The sequence below is a fragment of the Mus musculus genome, chromosome 13 (genome assembly GCF_000001635.26).
Source record: "Mus musculus strain C57BL/6J chromosome 13, GRCm38.p6 C57BL/6J".
NCBI classification, from domain to species: Eukaryota; Metazoa; Chordata; class Mammalia; order Rodentia; family Muridae; genus Mus; species Mus musculus.
The window spans coordinates 74,600,731-74,621,396 of NC_000079.6; the positions used below are offsets into that span (position 1 = coordinate 74,600,731).

A 20,666-nucleotide genomic window follows, 5' to 3' on the forward strand; every position below is an offset into this window, starting at 1 on the left:
CAATAATCCAGCATTTTAATACACTCCAATCTAGTTTGATAGCGAAGAAATAACCTATGAGTCAAGATATCAAATAATAAAATGAAAAAGACAAGGTAACTAAAATGGTTGGATCACATAGGAAGGGCAGCTGGGAGAAGGACAGACCAACCTCTGGGCTTAGAGGGAGGATAGGCCAGTCAGGCATACCTTGTAATGGGTAGGAGCTGAGGAATGTCAGGGAGAACCTGAGAACCAGGTTTGTTTTCAATTGTTAAATAGCACCTCAGCCCTTTGTCCTAGTGTTTGAGACTTAGCACTAGAAAAAATGAGAAAGTTGAAATGATTTAATTTTAATTCCCAAAATCATTTTAAATGTTTAAAGAGGCTTTATGGTTGGGTATTGTTCAGGGTCTAGACATATGTATTAGAGGACACCAAATATTATCCATACCTTTCTCTCAGGTTGTGCATTTTCAGACAAAAAAGCAACAGTCTGTGTTATAAGCAGCCACAGCAGGTTGTCCAGATCTTGGGTGTTGTTTTAGAAGGGTAATATAAACCCCAATTGTTTCCATTTTGAGGACCAGGCCTGAGTCCACGCTGGAAGATACCAACTACAAGAACAGACCATAAGTCTCAGAAACTAGGTATTCAGACACCAGCTCTAGAAGCAGACCATAAAATCCAGCACAAGATCATAAAACCCTCTCCCGAAGTACAGCCTGGGGATAACCACAAAAACGGAGAAATGTCTTATCTCAGAATGGGCCATCTGTAGCCCTATTTCATCACATGGTTCAATGTTCATGACATAGGAATGCAGGCCGCTGACCCGCTAGAGCCCACCAATGCAATTTTAGATTACCTAATCTTCCTAGAGAGTCTCCTGGTTTATGTGGGGTCCTCATTCTAGAGAATGATTAAGTCCTTGAGTCCTTAAATCCTTGAATGCTATTGTGTTTTTCAGAATAAACATTCTTTGGTTTTGCATACTAAGTCTGGGGCCTTCCTTCAGAGATTTTGCAGACCATTACATTTAGTGCATTGGCAGGGAATCGAAGGGGTCCCTCTTGACTTGATAGTAGAGAGGGTTGTTATTGTTGTTGAGAGCAATGGACTCTCCTAGCAATGGGCAAGTCAGGGTGTGTCTGAGTTTGCTGTGTGTATCTTGACTTTGTCAAGTTCTGAGTAGCCTTTTGTCTTGCTCTCTGTGGGGTGATTTCTTTTGTCTTCACAACCTGAAGGCCAAAGGAGGTAGGGCAGTCAAGCTGGTAACTTCCTCCTGGCCTTGGGGATGAGAGGTGCTCTCCAGCTCCCTTCAGATGCAGTTGCAGAGAGCTCCATTCTGACACAGGTTCTGATGGAAGCTATCAGGTTCTTCCCAGCTGGGAGAGCCCGCTCCAGGGATAGGCTGCCTTCTTGTCTCTGGACTCCTTTCTGTTGGAGTCAGAGAACACCAGTGCAAACACAGGCCGGTTTTTTCCTGGAAAGAATGGCCTGCTTTTAAAGTGGGTTGGCCGGAAGCACACACTTTCCACCTTCCTACTATCTACTTGGTTCAAAGTATTGTGTATGTAAATCCTGGGCACCCTGACCAGGTTCCAAACAACATGGTCTGGCAGTATCTGGTGGAGAGCCCCATAAGTAGCTAAAGCCTTTCCTACCACCTATCCCAATGACCTTACAGTACAAATTGATGGAGCTCTCAAAGAATCTTAAGCCAGCAGTCCAATTCCCTCCAGCTCTGGAGGAAAATTCCTTCCTGGCGCCTTATCATTCTATCCTGGTTCACACCCATCCCTTGTAAATGGCAGATGCTGGTCCAGGCCCTGGGGAAGAGGTTTACATCATTCTAGCCCTCTTCACACAGGTGCCCGCACTACAAGATAGACAGATTCTACCACAATGGCACTGCCCTTTTGAGCAACTGTCCCTCCCACGCCCACCATTTTGGATAGGCAAGGGAAGACAGTACAGGGCACACATCCCCTTTTCCACTACTGATCTATACAAGTGGAATGTGCAGAATCCCAAGTTCAGAGAAACCTGCTACCCTCATAGACATATATTAGACTCTGAACTACATATTGTTTTGTTTTGTTTTTTTGAGACAGGGTTTCTCTGTGTAGCCCTGGCTGTCCTGGAACTCACTCTGTAGACCAGGCTGGCCTCGAACTCTGAAATCCTCCTGCCTCTGCCTCCCAAGTGCTTTGATTAAAGGCGTGCGCCACTCTGAATTACTTTTAAAGAGTTTACTACTCATAGAGCAGAAAATGTTGTTCATAGTGAACACTGTCCTTACTCATATAAGGATAATGAGTATGCGCTTTTAAATATTATATATATATGTACATATACATACATATACGTATAACTATACTGACATAAACAGTTTAATAATTTAAAAAATATTCATAACCACTAAAGTCTTATTTAAAAACAGTATAATAATTTAAAGATCCAGCATGGAGCTTCTTCCCTATTTCTAAATTAAAATGCAACTACCTTCATGCCTATAGATACACTTAAAGTGATCACAGCAAAACTTTTAAAATGATACTAATTCTTTATTAAAAAAAAAAAAAAAGAGGACATGGCTGGCCAGTAGTTTTATCGGGGGAAGAGGTATAACTATTTATGTAATGTGAAATTGTCTCCATACATAATGAGTAAAGCATTTTTATTGTGACTGATTCTAGGATATCCAGGTCTCATAAGAAACACCTTGTCAATATTTTATAAGGGAAACTCAGTAATTTCACTGGCATCTTTGGTTGAACTATGGTAATTTTGAGATGTGGTGCCACTGAGAACTTAGAAAGAGGAGATAAACATTGCTTATTCCCCACCCTTGAATAAATGTTCTCACAGGAGATGGTGGATTTGTTAAACCTATTGTATCTTATGGTATTAGCAAATATAAAATGTTAGAGTGATGAAACATTGAAACAGTTTTAACAAAGTAGGCGTTATATGTAGATTATGAAGGAACGTTCCAATATGAAAAATAAAACCCTACAAAAATGCTTGCAAGTTGTGAAGGAATAAGTGAGGCATTTAAGGCACTTAGAGTATGAGACTTGAAGGAAATACATATGGGAAAAAAGTCTGTCTTCAGGCAAACATTAATGACAAACTGGCATCAATCTAAGCCTAATTCTATACTCTATTCAGTATACATAGAGGAGAGTCAAGAGATAACAGGGTAAGGAATTAGTGGTTAGGGTTAGGGGTTAGGGATAGGCTCAAACACATTCACTGTTGTGTGACATATGTTATGAAGTATTTGAAAGTCGTATAAAGGCAGTGATGGGGATCATTGTTTAGCAATACTTGATCAGAATATTTTCACTTTTCCACTGCCACCATTGAACCTGGCATGATTCTGGGAAATCCAATTTCAGGTACAACAGGAGTTTCTGAGCTGTAGAAGTTTCCTAGATGTGTATGGGGTTTGTTGGGTGGATATGGCAAGTTCTACCTGCTGTGTTGCAAACGCTGTGTCAGAGAGCAGGCATTAGATTAATCCTCAACAGGATTTTGTGTGTGTGCTTCAGAGTGGGGCTGGTGTTGCCTGAAACCTCGCGTGTGCCTGAGGGGCTTCAGAGCCCTTGACTACCTTTCTGATCACCTCTGCTCCCAGAGAGCTCAAGGATATGGGGCCTCTGCTTGAAAGATAGATTAGTAGTAACTGGAGAGTCAGAAATATAGAGTTCAGGGGCCACCTTTAATTATTTTTCTAGGAGTCATATACTGAGAGCAAAACTTCTGATTTAACACATGTAGACAGGGTCCAAGAAGGAGCTTGTCATGAACTCCTGGGTGATGCTCAGGTTCTAAAGACAGAGAATGAGAACTGTATCTGTCAAAGTGATTCCTTCTTAACCGTAGGAAGAAGCCTAACCATAGGAAGTACATTCAAAAGGTTTCTCTCCAGGACATACTCTTTTGTTTGTTTTGGTTTTTCAAGACAGGGTTTCTCTCTATAGCCCAGGCTGTCCTGGAAATCACTTTGTAGACCAGGCTGGCCGAGAACTCAGAAGTCTGCCTGCATCTTCCTCCCAAGTGATGGGATTAAAGGCATGCACCACCACTGTCTGGCTCCAGTATATATTCTTTCATGATGATGAAGCCTACAGAATTGTGAAAAGGTTTCACTATATTAAATACACTCCCAAGGTTTCTGTCTTAGTGTTTCCATTGCTAGGAATAGACATCATGACCATGGCAACTCTCATAAAAGCAAACCTTTAATTGGGGCTGGCTTACAGTTTCAGAGGAAGCACAGCAGCATGCAGGCAGACATGATGCTGGAGAAGGAGCTGAGAGTTCTGCATTTTGATCCAAAGGCAGCCAGGAAGAAACTGTCTTCCAGAGAGGGAATAGGAGGGTCTGTTTTGCACTTGGTGGAGCTTCAAAGTCCACCCCCAGAGATATCCACTTTCTCCTACAAGGTCACACCTCTGAATAGAGTCACTCCCTGTCACAAGCATATTCAAACTCCCACATTCCACTCACTGGCCCCCTTAAGCATGTTGGAGTACAGGAATGTATAAGGAACATATTTAAACATGCATAATGAAAAATACACGAGGTCCAACCTCAAAAGTCCCCATCATCTATACCAGTCTCAAATACGTTAAAAGTCCAAAGGTCAAAGTCTCTTCTGAGATTCATTCAATGTAACTGTAATCCCCTAAAAAAGAAAAATCTAAATGCAGATCATATAATTCCAACTTCACAACATAGACTTCACCATTCCAAAATGTCATCATGAGGAATTACTGGACGAAAACAAAACCAAAAGTCAACTTGGAAATCTTGAAACTGCATCTCCATGTGTCATGTTAAAGCATTCTTTAGATCTCCAACTCCTTTTATGCTTTGTTAACTGCAGCACAATTCTTTCTCTTTGGCTGGTTTTCCTGAGCAGGTACCCCACAGCTCTGACATCTCAAAGATCTTGGGGTCTGGAAGGTAACCTCAGTGTTACAGCTTCTTGCTCCAATGTCTTGGATCCACACATGATCTTCTGCAGTCCTCCAAAGAGATAAGGTCACTTCTCTAGCTCTGACCTCTGTATCACTCTAAGCTCTGGTTGACTCCACTCTACTGGGCTGTTCTTTCTGCTCATCCCATTGGACTGGCATCTTCAATATGTTGGGTTCTTCTCCTGCAACTAGGCTTCACTGATAGTCTCACTTATGCTCCCTTCATTGGTCCAAGCCTCAGCTGCTCCTCATGACACCGTCATGCCTTCAAAACCAGTACCACCTGGATGATTCTTACATGTGACCAAGTTCAGCTGCAACACAAGGTACAATCCTGGCTATCTCTGGAACACAGTTTCTTTGTCCTCTCAGAAAACACTTCCTAGAAAATTTCACCTCAATGATGCTGGTCTCTTCTTCATCACTTCTAATTTCTCATCCACAGCTAACAAGCTTCAATTTTCCCAGTAGTCCCTTCTATTCTTACCTCTAAAGTCAGAGCCACATGGACAAAGTTGCTGAGCTCTGCTGCTTTCTGGGCCTGGGACATGGCCTCTTCTATTACATTATCACCAGTTTTCTGTTCTCCAACTCCTTTACTGCCTCAGCTTGGCTGTCCTGGAACTTGCTCTATATACTGACCTTGAACTCAGAGATCTGCAAGGCTCTGTATCCACCGGCCTAGACCTTAGCTTTTCTTCACCTGAAACTTGTTCTGTATCAGGATGGACTTGAACTCAGAGATCTGCTTGATGCTCATCTCCTAGGGTTCAAGGGCATGTACCACCATGCCTGGACCTATGCTTTCCACTTTAGATCTTATATTGAAAACCAAGAGTAGCAATCACAATCCATCCCTTGTCAAGTTGATACATACTTGCATCTCCTTATGTCAATATGTAAACAATAACCAGGTTTCTCTCCTCTGTGTTCTTTTATGTCATTGTAGATGACTGTGAGTTGCAAATGCTTTACCACATTGATTACATTCATAAGGTTTCTGTCCCATATATATTCCTTTATGTCTTTGGAGATTAGTCTTACATCCAAAGTCTTTACAACATTGATTGCATTCTAAGGGTTTTTTCTAAAATGTGTTCTTTCATGTATTTGGAGATGACTGTGACTTGCAAAGGCTTTACCACATTGATTGCATTCATATGGTTTCTCTCCAGTATGTGTTCTTTTATGATATTGGAGATTATTTTGATGTGCAAATGCTTTACCACACTGATCACACTGATAAGGTTTCTCTCCAGTATGTATTCTTTTATGACTTTGGAGACTAGTGTGATGTGCAAAGGCTTTACCACATTCATTACACTCATAAGGTTTCTCTCCAGAATGTGTTCTTTTATGGATATGGAGACTACACTGCCAAGCAAAGGCTTTACCACATTGATCACACTCATAAGGTTTCTCTCCAGTATGTGTTCTTTTATGATATTGAAGACTACTGTGTTCTGAAAATGCTTTATCACATTGACTACATTGATAAGGTTTCTCTCCAGTATGTATTCTTTTATGTTTTTGGAGAGTATACTGCCATGCAAAGGTTTTACCACATTGATCACACACATGAGGTTTCTCTCCAGTATGTGTTCTTTTATGACACTGGAGATTATTGTAACGTGCAAAGGCTTTACCACACTGATTACATTCATAAGGTTTTTCTCCAGTATGTGTTCTTTTATGATATCGGAGATTATTGTAATGTGTGAAGGCTTTACCACACTGATTACATTCATAGGGTTTCTCTCCAGTATGTGTTCTTTTATGATATTGGAGATTTCTTTGACATGACAAGGCTTTACCACACTGATTACATTCATAAGGTTTCTGTCCAGCATATGTTCTTTTATGATACTGGAGACTACTCTGTTGTGAAAAGGCTTTACCACATTGATTACATTCATAAGGTTTCTCTCCAGTATTTGTTCTTTTACGTATTTGGAGATGATTGTCACTTGCAAAGGCTTTACCCCATTGGTTACGTTCATACGGTTTCTCTCCAATATGAATTCTTTCATGCCTGTAAAGATAAATGGGCCATGTTAAAGCTTCACCATATTCAAAAGTTTTAACAGTTTTATGAATTTCATAATTTGGTCTAATGGTAAAGATGAATCAGATCTTAAGGTTTTATCATTTGTTTATGTTCATGGTATCCCCCTTATTATGGGTTATTTTACACTTTTGAAGAAATCCATCATGGTAAGAGCATTTACTACATGGCTCACATTTATAAAATCCTTTTTGTATATAGATTTTTATATGATGTCTTTCACCTATGTGAAGAACAATGGAACAGTTCAAAGCCTTACCACATTGACTGCATTCATAATTTTTCATATAGTATGAATCAAACCACATTTGCAAAGTGAACCAGGACAAAGAGAAGAATTGCCAAATACCCAGTACTTAGATATTTTCTGCACTGGGACTTGGGGTATATTCCCAGTAACCTCAGAAAACCAATTAATTGCAAACTGGTATCATATTCAGAGAGTCTACCAAAGGTATAATACTACATATCTTCTCATTGTTTTGAGACAGAAACAGGGAAATCGCCTCTTTCAATTTTCTATGTTCACATGGCTTTTATCCATTTTGACACATGATATATGTATTAAAAGGACACTAACAAATGAAAAGTTTCCACATTGCATTCACAGTTTGACTCTTTGTCCTCATAGACAGGTGGAATATGGATTAAGTTTCTTCATTGCAGCATTCTTGACTCTCACACACTGCCCTCTCAATAAACTTAGCAATGTCACTACAAGTATATGAGCATCACCAACTTTACCATGGACTATTTGCTTATTAAAAGGTTTTAGATGGGTACCGGAAAGATGGCTCAGTGGTTAAGAACACTGACTGCTCTTCCAGAGGTCATGAGTTCGACTCCCAGAAACCACATGGTTGCTCAAAACCATCTGTAATAGGATCTGATGAACTCTTCTGGTGTGTCTGAATACAGCTTCAGTGTACTTGTATATATAAATAGTTCTTTAAAAAAAGGTCGGGGGGGATATGTGAAGTGAGGTATGGGGTACTCTTTAAAGGAAAAAAGGTTTTGGACATATATTTAGAGCTTTTTCAATGTGTATACCTCTTGCAATGTGTAAGAGTTATGAGACTAAATAATTGGTAGTTCTACAGCATAACTCTAATGCAGCTACAAATCAAATAAAGGTATAGGTTAGGTTACTGTTTCCTCGTCTTTTTTTATTAGAGGAATGCCTGTAAACATGAGCCAGGTAACTGACACTGAGGTACATGGTTCTGCGAAAATATTATAATCATAGCTACACTTAAAAGACTGATATTTTACACTCTTACTATTCTACAGCTCCCAGGACATAGCAAAATTTCCTCAGAGGCATATTTGTATCAGCTTGCACATAAAAATTACCTTTCATGTCTTCTAGAACTTTGACAATGTTCTTCAATATGATGGTCTTCCCAATTGTAGCCTAAAACAAAGTACCAGAAAATGAATGATATAGTATTGAAAATTAGGCAATTTTCGGAGCCTTGATCAGAGTAACTGTCTTGGCTACATTCTTTTCTCTCGCCACCTAGCCCCTCTTCTCTTCCAGGTTTCCAAAATGCCTTTCCAGGCTAGAACCCAGGTTGTGGTCTGCTGGCCGGACACAACAATTGGCGAACCAACGCGGGACTGAGAAACGGCAAAGGATTTTTGGAAGAGACGCTGCTGGTTCGGAGCTCCATAAAATAAAGGATAAGGGAAATTCATACCGGAGAAGGTATGGGCTAAGCTGAGACAGCGTTAAACCCGAGCGCTGGTTCACTTAGGTTCAGCAGTGAGGAGCTGGGTAATAGGCGGTAGGCCGTAGCTCTCCGAAGCTACATGAGGTGTGAGAAAAGAAAGGGTTTATTAAAAGGAATAGGCGGATTGCCCCAGTTAATAAAAAATGCATCATAAGGGAGGAAAGTGTCCCCAAAAGCAGAGAGAAATTTCTCTCTGGGCCTTATAGCAAGAGTACTCTGTTCCCTTTTGTGTCTTGTCTAATGTCCGGTGCACCAATCTGTTCTCGTGTTCAATTCATGTATGTTCGTGTCCAGTCTGTATGAATGAATGTTCTATGTTTTGTGTTGGATAATAAAGATGGTATAAAAAACTTTATCTGCAAAGCCGAGAGCTGCCACGTGTTTCAGCCAGGAATCAGACACGTGGCGAGAGGGCCCCTGCTGGAAAAACTGTTCGTTTTAGGAAATAAGGGCGAGTGCACAGCCTCTAAGTTTCAGAGTAAAAAAGCTAATAAATGGTTCATGATTAATGTGAAAAAAAAAAAAAAAAAAAAAAGAAATTAGGCAATTTTCACAGTACTGTGAAAGCTACAGTGAACATTCCATGAACCTGATTTATTCAGCTCATTCTTCCTCCTCTTCAATTGAAACAACAGAGGATCAATAACAAAGAAATATTTGTCCCTTATTCAGAAAAGCAAGAGGAAATTCAGTCTTACCTATAGCAGTGATGTTCTGGTATGTCTCTAGCATCACCTCTTCATAGAGACTTTTCTGGGAAGGATCCAGCAAATCCCACTCTTCCTCAGTGAAGTTCACACGCACATCATCATAAGTCACTGCATCCTAAAATATCCCATACATGTGTACAACACAAAGCATAATCCTGACATCACTGTAAATAAATATATGCCTCCTTGACAATATATACATATACTTCTGGTGCTTCCTCCACTATTTCCTGACAGAGAAGTTACAATCTAATCAGCAAGTTATTTTAGAAGGAAACTGAACTATGAGGTTCACCTGTGTCACTTCTGAATGCTCTGAATAGGATACAGCCTTGCAAGACAAATTACCATTGACAGAGAGGGGGAAGGAGAGATGCAAACATTATTAAGCACACATCAGAAACATTGTATGACCAATCACAAAGTACAAAAATGATAGGCAAGCTGGGTGTGTTTATTCATGTCTTTTATCCCAGAGGTACAGGCAGGTGTAGGTCATTGAGTTTGATGCCAGCCTAAGCTATGCAATGAGTTCCAGGACAACAAAGGTACATATTAAGACCTTCAATCCCCTGCAAAATGGAATCAAGCCAACAAAAAACATAGAAAGAATTCAGAGGTCTTTACAGAAGTTCCTACAAAGAATTATACATTCACTACAGTATACAGTCTGTAGTCATCTAGCAGAAACCTGAAGTGCCCCAGTTTAAATGGAAACAAATTTTATAGAAGAGAATGTATATTTACATGTATGTTTAAACAGTTACAAATGGATAGATGAAAATACTAGTAATATAAATGTGGATCATAAATGAGCAACATAGGGCAGGGAGATAGTTCAGCAGTGGAAAGCTCTTTCTGGTCTTCCACAAAAAGGAGGTCAATGGCCAGTATTTACATGAGGACCCACAACTGCTCATTACTTCAAGTTTAAGTGTTCTGAGGCTGCCATCTGACTACAGTAAAGATGAGGCACACATGATATACATGCACACTGGCAAAACCCTCATACTCTTTGGAAAAATTCAACAGGTAGGAAAAATGTCACACACCTGCAATCCAATGACTCTGAAGCCTTGGGTAGTATTGATGTCATGAACACTTGCCATCCTGAGAAAGAGAATCTATTTTGTATATTCTTGGCCAAACTTCAAACTTCAAGATGTGGATGAAGATCTGCACAACAGCATATGCTTGCATGTACAAAAACTTACATTCAAAGCATATAAGGTAATAATATAAAAACAAAATCATGCAAGCATGTTGGCCCATAGGTAGTCCCCTTCAGAAGAAGAAAGGCTACACAGAGAAACTTTTGTCTTGAAAAACAAAAACAAAAGAGATAAAATTAAAAATAAAAAATGAACCAAGCTTGCAAAATGGCTTAGTATTGATCAGGAAATGCTTCTACAGTATCCTAGGTGATTTAGGGACAGAGTCCAAATGGTGAATTTATGAGAGCATGAGAAGAAAGCTGAATGACCAGTTTCAACCACGACACAGTAGCCACAAAGAACAGAAGTCATAGCCAAATATCAAACAAACCTTGGGGACTCTTATGAAAGTGCAGGGAAGGACTGAAGAGCCTTAATGGGGTAGGAACTCCCCAGGAAGAATAACAGACTCATTAGTCTGGACTCACTACACATGCCTAGGATGAGTAGCTTCTGGGGACACTCAGAAGCTGAGCCACCCACTAAAGACTGGACTAAGGTTCCTGGCACATACGTAGCAGATATGCAGCTCAGACTTCATGTGGGTCTCCCAACAACTGGAGTACAGGCTGTCCCTAAAGCTCTTGACTATCTTTAGAATCTGTTCCCTTAAGGACACTGTCCTGTCTGGCTTTAATGAGAGAGGACACACCTATTGGGACAGACACTTACTGAGCCATGATTGGGGGACAAACAGGAGGGCACACAGCCACTCAAAGGAGAATCAGAGAGGATTGGGGACAGGGACTCTATGAAGGGGGTGACCTGGAGTGGGAAAGTGACTCCCAAGATAATAAATATATAAATTATTGAAGAAATGAAAAAGAAAGAAATTTGTTGAGTCTACAGACAAACAAACCCTATCCCCTAATAAAAAAAATCTGGAAAGGCTCCTCCTAAAAGAGCATCTGTAAGCTCCCCAAAGAAAGCCAAGATGGACAGACAAGGATTCACAGACATCAACTTTTCTAGGAACATTTTCTTTCAATAAACTCCATTCTGACCCTAGGCACTAGAGGCTCATATTCCCCCTGTGATGAAAATGCATTCAGTGGAACTTTAATGACTCCAATAGTCTGTAGAAGCTCCTACACTGTTGAAATGTTCAAAGCCTCTTTTGACACTCAGGGAAATGACTTGATTGCCACTTCTTTTATAATCAGAACACAAGTTATATCTTTCAGGCATACAATGGCACAGAATACCCCTTCCAATTCCAATAGATAGGCATCTGCACATAGGGAGGGGAGATTGGAGCAAGGCAAGAAACACAGCAGGGCAAACACCGAATCATATACCTTTGTTTGAGACACAGTGGACTTCACTTTCTAAGGGCTTAGATGGTCCAATTCCTGTAAGTTCTCATCAGTTTGGGTACTCCCTCTCCCTGTGTGCATGTCTGCATGACAGATTTCTCAATGCCTTAGATATCTCAACATCTCTTTTCCGCAAAATGCAACTCAATCTTCATCATCATAAATTATACAATGAACCGTCACAGAATCTTCACCGGGGCTTTGACTCTGCCAAAAGATGGTTAGAATAGTGCTGAATTGAAAACATAGAGGAAGTGTTCATAACCTGGAATTTCTCATCTTTCAGTTTGCAGAAACAGCATAATATTCGTGATCCTGTCAAGTTTGGCTTCAAAGTTGATGGACCCTCCCATGCTTGGATCACAGTTGGGGAGGTTTTATTTGAAGTTCCTTCCAGTGACTAGGAATCACTTTGCCTATTCCTTCCATTAATACAAGCCGAATAGGAGGGAATGTTAACCTTAGGGCACCTACTTAGACATATACAGACAATGGCATGTGCTCTACTATGTCCGTAGCAGTTCTATTCATAAGAGCTGGAAACTGGAAACAACCCAGATGTCCCTCAACAGAACAGTGGTTACAGAAAATGTAGTTCATTTTAACAAAGGAATAATATTCAGCTATTAAAAACAAGGATATCATGAAACATGCAAGCACATGAACAGAACTAGAAAAGTAATCCAGACCCAAACGGTAATTCATGTATGTATTCACTCACAAGTAAATATTAACCATAAAGTACAGGTTATCCATGCTACATTCCACAGATCCAAAGAAGCTAACTGAAGTGAGCATGGTTGAATCTCACTCAGAAGGCAGAATAAAACAGTCATAGGAGAGAGATGTAGAGAAGGAAATTGTTGGAAAGCAGGACTGGAAATGGGAAAGGAGAACGGTTAGGAACAGGTGTGGTAAGAGACAGGAGAGAGGGCCATAGATTTAGGAAATCTGCAGCTGGCAGGGATGAAGTTGGTTATGCGTGTGGGTTTGAGGAGGGGGGAAGTAGAGGAATCTTCAGCATGTGAAGGAGACCATAGATATAAAAGGCACCCAGGAGTGTATGGGGGTAACATGACTGAGACTCATAGCAGTGGGATGTGGAACGGGAATCAGCCATTTCCTGCAGCCAGGATTGACAGCCAGTGGAGATTTAAGGACACCACCTGAACCATAAAACTTTCTACCTAAAATTTGTCCTGTAACAAGAAATGCAGGCACAGGGGCTGGAGATGGCTCAGTGGTTAAGAGCACTGACTGTTCTTCTGAAGGTCCTTAGTTCAAATCCCAGCAATGACATGGTGGCTCACAACCAATGGTAATGAGATCTGATGCCCTCTTCTGGGTGTCTCAAAACAGCTACAGCATACTAACAATTAATAAATAAATAAATCTTAAGAAAGAAGGAAAGAAAGAAAAGAAAAGAAAAGAAAAGAAAAGAAAAGGAAAGAAAAGAGAAGAGAATGCAGGCACAAAGATGGAACAGACACTAAGGGAAGAGCCAACCTATACCTTACCCAACTTGAGACTCATCCCATGGACAAGCATCAATCCCTGATATTACTTGCAATACTATTTATTTATTTATTTATTTATTTATTTATTTATTTCATTTTACTCTTTTTTATTTTTTAGATATTTTCTTCATTTACATTTCAAATGCTATCCCAAAAGTCTCCTATATCCTCCTCCCACCCTGCTCCCCTACCCAGTCACTCCCACTTATGGGCCCTGGCTATCCCCTGTACTGGGACATATAAAGTTTGCTAGACCAAGGGGCCTCTCTTCCTAATGATGGCCGACTAGGCCATCTTCTGCTACATATGCAGCTAGAGACTCAAGCTCTGGGGTACTGATTAGTTCATATTGTTGTTCCACCTATAGGGTGGAATATTTTATACATGCAGACAGGAGCCTACCCAGCATGTGACTGAAACAGATGCAGAGATTCACAATGATTGGACAACACAGACAAATAAAGAACACCATGAAATTTACAAGAAAATAGATTCAACTAGAAAAAAGCTCCTAAGTGAGAAAACAAGACTCAGAAAAGCAAATATGGTATGCATTGATTTAAACTCAGATATAAATTGTTAGGTAAATGATAATCAAGTTACCTACCCAGAGAGACTAGGTAAAGAGGAAGGCTACCCAAGAGAAGAATGGATCTTCCTGGAAAGGGAATTAGAATAGATTCTGTGGGTGGACTGACTTTGAAGAGTGAGAGGAAGTCCAGTGCAGTGAGAAGTGACTAAAATTATGGGGTGCTTGGGAATTAGTATAGAAAAGTAGTCTACGGGTAACTTCCTGGAATCTATGAGGGTGACCTTAGTGAGGACTTCTAGTAATGGAGAATACAGAATCTGAAATGGCCATCTTTTGTGGTCAGGCAGGGCTTCAATAGGAGTGGGCTATATTCACTTGAATTGTTGGCCAAGAACGTCCCATGGGAGCTGGGCATGGTGGTGGCACACGCCTTTAATCCCAGCACTCTGGAGGAAGAGGCAGGCGGACTTCTGAGTTCCAGGCCAGCCTGGTCTACAAAGTGAGTTCCAGGACAGCCAGGGCTATACAGAGAAACCCTGTCCCGATAAAAAACAAAAGAAAAGAAGGTCCCATGGGGATCCCTAAACAATGCAGAGTGATGCTAGGACCCAAGGTTACTCTCTGAAAACAGACAACAAAGCCATTGCTGAGGACAGCTTCCACATAGTTCACAGAATACAGACATGCTTGCAGGCTTGGAGACTGCACTCCAGTGTTCTGCTCTCTTGGGATGAAAAGACACTCTCCAGGCTATAGGAAGAGAATCCTGGACATCAACCCACCTAAAAACCCTCCATGTAAAATCTGTCCTGCCTGCAAGATGTGCAGGGGCATGAGGCATCCAACTCTTTGGAGTCAGGAATCATTAGTTGCTTTAACGTGAACCCATACCAGGAGAGGAAACTCAAGTCTTACACAACTTGGATGGCCAAAAATTTCACATAGACCAAAATGACAAAAATGGGGCATACATGGTTGTCTACCAAGTCCTCTGCTGGTATGTTATGGCTGTTAGCTTGGTGTTTGTGTGGGAATCCTCACAGTGAGAAAAGATGTAGCTCTGACTTCCTCAACTGCTCTTGCAACTCTTTTCTTCCTATTGCGTTGCCTTGTCCAGACTCAGTATGAGATTGCCTTTTGTTTTGCATCTTGTTTGTTTGTTTTTTTTTTTTTTTTTAGTACTATAGCTAAACTTCAGTCAAATCTAACAGTAACAACAACTAAAGCAAAACGTGGCATTAATTTGAAAGCAAGAAGTGGTCAATGGAAGGTGAGTGAAAAAAAAAAAAGAAATGAAAAGAAATGGCTTCTCCTAGTTATGGTGTAGTAGAAATTTTATTATAGATAAAAAGGAGAACATAGCAAGACATAGAGACATTTGGGAAATTTCGGAGTGGGGATGACTGAAGCTAATACGTAGAGAGAAGAGGGTACAGTGTAGTGGGGTGAACCAGATCAAGAGGTCAATGTTCTAGACAAGGCACTGAGGTGTGTATTTTACATATCAAAGCAGACCTGGCCTCCAGGTTTTCTCAGTCCCTAGCTGGCAAAACCTGTCCCCTACCCTGAACTTTCCAGACCAGAGGCTGGGCTGCCTTCTCCCAGAGGCTCTTTCCTATATAATCCAGACATTGTGGTCTCCTCTTGCCCTTTTCCTTCCCTTTCCTCTCTGTGCACACAACCTAATGTCTTTCCTTCCCCCTCAAGCCACCCCTCCCTCAGGGACTTCACCCAAAAAAACCTACATCTAATCTAATCTAATCTGATCTAATCTAATCTAATCTGGGATGAACTGGCTTATTTCAATGGCAGAGAAATAACCTATTAGTCTTGAAGAAATAATCAGTCAGTCAGAAGAGTAAACTTGAGTCTCTAACCGGCCTGCTTAGCATACTAACCTGTGGGGTGTTTTTGACACAGTTTTCTATCAGCTAAATGCTACTTACTGTCACTATTTCCTAAGCTTGGTAAACCCTTTACATCATCAATTCTACTCTTCTACATCTCAGCTTAATATCGGAGTGCTACCCAGCACATGAGATGCCTTTTAACAGCTCCACAAAATTAACTATAAATGGATCTTATACTTAATAGGTAAATGCTAGGGGCAAAACTTATAGAAGATTCAAGAGAAACTAGAGCTCTCCAAGTTTGGCATCCTGCCCGTGATATTTCTACAAGCAAGCCCCTAATCCTAATGTTTTGAGCAGATTCAGCCCTGATACTGATGTTATTCAGAGTTCACCGCCTGTTTTAGCAAGTGAGGAGCATCACAAAGGACCGCACAATTGGCCACATCTGGTTACATCTGGTTGAGGCTTCCCATCCAGCCCCAGAGAGGACCCACCATCTCAGCTCCCACTGCTCAGCCACCTGTCTCTACCCGTTATAGACAGTAACCATGTGCTTACCATGTTTCAAAAATGGAGCTTACTTGAGGTCCCCTCAAGGCACCCAATAGCAGCGCTCAAAGCAGCATAGGGAGAACCCTTCAATCCTGCAGAGCAAAAACAAACTTCCAGCAGGCAACCGGAAGACCCCGCCTCATTGCCAGAATGGCAGTTCTGTTCGGAAGCCTTGATTGGCCCACGAGTCTTACCCCGCCTCTAGTTTAAAGTGTGCTTCCTGTCCGGGGCCAGTCCTTTTACAGATCTCCGGAGTGGTTTGCATTCGGGTAGCATTTGTGCCCGTCCTAGAGCCTCATCTATCTGTCGTCCCATGCAGCCCTGGAGGAGGATCCACCATTGCAGCTCTGGCTGTTCATCCGCCTGCTCCTCCCCTTTGTGGGCAGTGATCTCGCACTCACCACGTCTCAACTTCCGAGCTCCCTTAAGGTCCCCCCAAGGCACCCAACAGCAGTACTCAAAGCAGGACAGAAAGGACTATTCACGCCTGCACTCCAAAACAAACGTGCAGGAAGCCACCCGGAAGAACCCTCCTCATTGTCTGACTGGCAGGTCCGTCTGGGGGCCTTGATTGGCCAGTGAGTCTTACCCCTTCTCTAGGTTAAATAGAGCTTCCAGTCTTGGGTCAGGCCTTTTCCAGATCTCTGCTTTGACTTGCACTCCATTAGTATTTGAGTCTATCCTCCAAGCGGTGGGAGAGGACACAGCATTTCAGCTCAGGCTGTTCAGCCGCCTGCTCCTTCCCTTTGTGGCAGTGGTCCTGCACTCACTATGACCTACTTCCTGGCTTGCTTGAGCTTTCCTCAGAGCACTTCCCCTTCTTCCTGAAATCAAGGTGGCTAGCCTTTTACTGAACTGAGAGTGGAGTTATCAATCTGGCTCACCAGTGGAAGGATGCCCAGGATAATAACACTAAAGAGGATTTTAGGATACAAGAGTTTTGTTTTGTAGCTTGATGCTGGCTTCAGGGAAACTGCAGGTCCTTTTCACCAAAATGTATGAAACAACCTTGGGAGAAAAGCAGGAAAGAGATGACAAACAGTGTAGAGCACTATTGTTAGCCAGCGCATCTTCCTCAGTGGCAGGGTGGAGACAAACCACTGTTGTATTAGTACAGATAAATGTACCTCATCTCATAGGACGAATTTTTCTATGTATGTAGAAAGGGGATTAATAGAATGTCTCACAGACAGTGGTCCTCCTAGCCCAATAATGGCTGAGCACATTCATTGCCAAGGGAAAGAAGAAAAATCAAGGACTTGTTGAGTTCACATTCCTTGATATCTCAGCGGATTTTGAGTTCTTAACAGAATTCTGAAGAAATACGTACTTACTAATGCCAGTTTAAAAACAAAACAAAACGAATGAATGAACAAACAAAATGTCTTGCTAAAAATATACAGGGAAAGAAGTAGACAATTTGAAAGAACTTCCCCGTTTAATGTCCTTTATGTATGTCGGTTTCGGAAAGAATTTGTAGCCTGGATTAAAGGTGGATCTTAAACTCTCAAAAGACCAAGATATGGCAAGGGTTTCTCACTTCCCAGTTCACATACAACTGAAACCCACTACTTCTTCGGTTTTTCTAGATTTCACCTAGGGAATCCTCATAAAATGTAAGCAATCATGGGACTTGGTGTTTTTTTTTTTTTGATAATGATATCATAAAACATAGGCCATTTATTTTTACCAGGTCTTTAGGTAATATAACCACATGGCACAAGATCAAATGGTAGCCACCATTATTCTCATTGGTCCCACCTAGTCAATAGTATCCCTATTACACAAAGAAGAAATATCAGACTTACAAGGCATTCATTTTGCATCTTAATGTTTTGTTTTGTTCTGATTCTAGTAACTTCTACCTTACAGATTTAATGGCTCCTCAAAAGAACCTAAAAGTTTTCCCTGTCACATGCTTCCAAAAGTGGCATACTAACAAAGGAAACAAAGACTTTGATACTCACAGATCCCAACAGACAAGGATAAGCTAAGTGTTAGTAAGGCATTTTTTTTAAGATTTATTTTTTTTATGTCCATGAATATACACTGTAGCTGTCTTCAGACACACCAGAAGAGGGCGTTGGATTCCATTACAGATGGTTGCAAGCCACCATGTGCTTACTGGGAATTGAACTCAGGTCCTCTGGAAGAGCAGTCAGTACATGCTCTTAACCTCTGATCCATTGCTCCAGCCCGAGGAAGGCATTTTTAATGTGACTGATTTTTAGAATATCCACAGTCTCATAAGAAACAGCTTGTCAATTTTGTGTATGTAAACCCAATGAATTCACTGACATCTTTTGTTGAACTATGATAATTTTGACATGTGGTGCCACTGAGAACTTAGAAAGAGGGGATAAACATAGCTTGTTCCCCACCCCTGAATAAATGTTCTCATATTAGAATGTGAATTTATTTGTTAAACTTATTGTATCTTATGATATAACAAATATAAAATGTTAGAATGATCAAAAGAACGAAATAGTTTTAATAAAGAAGGATTCATATATAGATTAGGATGGAAATTTCCAAAAATGAGAATAAAAAAAAATCCTACAAAGCCTTTGGAAGTTCTGAAGGAATAAGTGAGGCATTTAAGGCACTTAGAGTATGACACTTATGGTAAATACATATGGAATAAAAGTCTCTGTCTTCAGATGAACATTTATAACAAACTGCCTGTAATCTAAGTTTAATTCTATCCTGTGTCCAGTCTACATTGAGAAGAGTCAAAATATAGGGATTATTCCCTCAGAGCTTCCAAGGGAAGTCACACTCAGTCCAAGCAAGGGTATTGAGAAATGTTCACTAAGAGGGAAAATAGTACAAAGCAAAGCTTGAAGAAACAAAGGTTATTTAGAAGCCCAAGTGATGACTTAGGCTTGGGTTTCCAACAGGCCTAGCAGAATATGAACTGAAATTGATTTTGCTGAATATGAACTATGATCCCCTTTAAATGCAGTCTATTTAGCACCTGAAGGGACAGCAGTCCTCAAAAGTTATGTTTGATCATGTCAAATGTTATTTAGATAATGAGTTCTCACTCCAGATTTCCTTTGCCATAACTGGATGTATCTCAATATCCCATATAACATACAAGAATGTGGGTTACTTCAGCACGGCAGGGCCTATATACAGGTGAGGAAAACTGAGCAATCTTCTTAAATACTGAGGCCAAGTCTAAAAGCTATATACCAAATATAGAATACTATCTCATTATCAAATAGTACTTCTCACTAATAGATTGTGTCCTTCAGTACACTAATCACAAATGCTCCCTGATTTAAAAGTGATGCAGGATATTCTTTCATCAAACTTAACAGATTTGTAGAATTATTCAGGTATCCTATTTCGTGTACTTGGACTTCAAAAGTCCCTGGTACTTATTCTTCATTAAGGGTTCTAAGGTAGCAAACAGCTGATTCAAGTTAATCCTTTTTTGAAGGGTTCTGGAATATAGTCCAATTCATAATGGAAGCACGTTTCACCATACTGAACATAACTCATGTTAATAATGATGCTAAAAATATTCCCTCCAAATTTAACTCTTCATATACCACACAATGTTGTAATGAGGAGAGCTAGTGGTTGAATATTAACTTATACTGATCGGTTCAAAATTCCTCAAGTGTTTCCAGCACACTACTGTTCTTACAAGGCTGAAAAAAAAATCAGTCTTCTAACACCCAGCACACTCATTGACATTGGATTTTAAATTGTATTCTTTCCTATTCTCTTCCTATAATAAGTGTAACACTGCCCTGATCATCTTCTTAACTACATTCTGAATAGAAATTATAATAATCCCAACAGTCTGACTTCCATGTATGTTATGCCATGCACATAACACACTCCTACTATAAATACTAACTTCAAATGCCTGTTTTATTTTCAGAATCTTTTTATTTAGTCAGTCATATTTTGGCCCCTTAGAAGCATTTGTCTCTGAGGTACCATGATTGTTGCTCTTTCTAGATCACCAGTTTCATCTGTTTAAAAATGCAGGATGATCTTTTGTATGAACACCAAAAAGTACAGATATCCCCTTCAGGAGGACTATATTGCCAGTTCACTCATAATTTATCTTGCCATAGCATCATCAGCGTTGGATTCATGGAAAGTCAGGAAGATTTGTGAGAAACATGAAAAACTGGAAAGACCAAATATAGGCATGTAAGACACATTGCCATACAACTAT

The 20,666-nt window shown here is 40.5% G+C and overlaps 1 protein-coding gene across 9 annotated transcripts; it reads right to left on the reverse strand.

The window, feature by feature from the left end:
* Nucleotides 1-3,690: 3,690 nt before the first annotated feature.
* On the reverse strand, nucleotides 3,691-17,236 carry Gm46430 (predicted gene, 46430). Of its 9 annotated transcripts, none has more exons than XM_017315690.2 (7): nucleotides 17,055-17,236; nucleotides 16,472-16,557; nucleotides 11,994-12,218; nucleotides 10,534-10,657; nucleotides 9,470-9,596; nucleotides 8,392-8,452; nucleotides 3,691-7,005 (listed from the first exon to the last, which is right to left on the reverse strand). In XM_017315690.2, exons 4-7 carry the CDS (start codon nucleotides 10,588-10,590, stop codon nucleotides 6,048-6,050), a joined length of 1,203 nt encoding a protein of 400 aa, XP_017171179.1. In that variant the 5' UTR covers nucleotides 10,591-10,657; nucleotides 11,994-12,218; nucleotides 16,472-16,557; nucleotides 17,055-17,236; the 3' UTR covers nucleotides 3,691-6,047. The 9 variants fall into 9 exon arrangements, with proteins under 9 accessions (XP_017171179.1, XP_030103364.1, XP_017171176.1 ...); XM_030247504.1 differs by lacking the exon at nucleotides 11,994-12,218 and adding an exon at nucleotides 16,660-16,786 and having other exon boundaries at nucleotides 10,534-10,591; XM_017315687.2 differs by having other exon boundaries at nucleotides 16,472-16,786.
* Nucleotides 17,237-20,666: the final 3,430 nt, after the last annotated feature.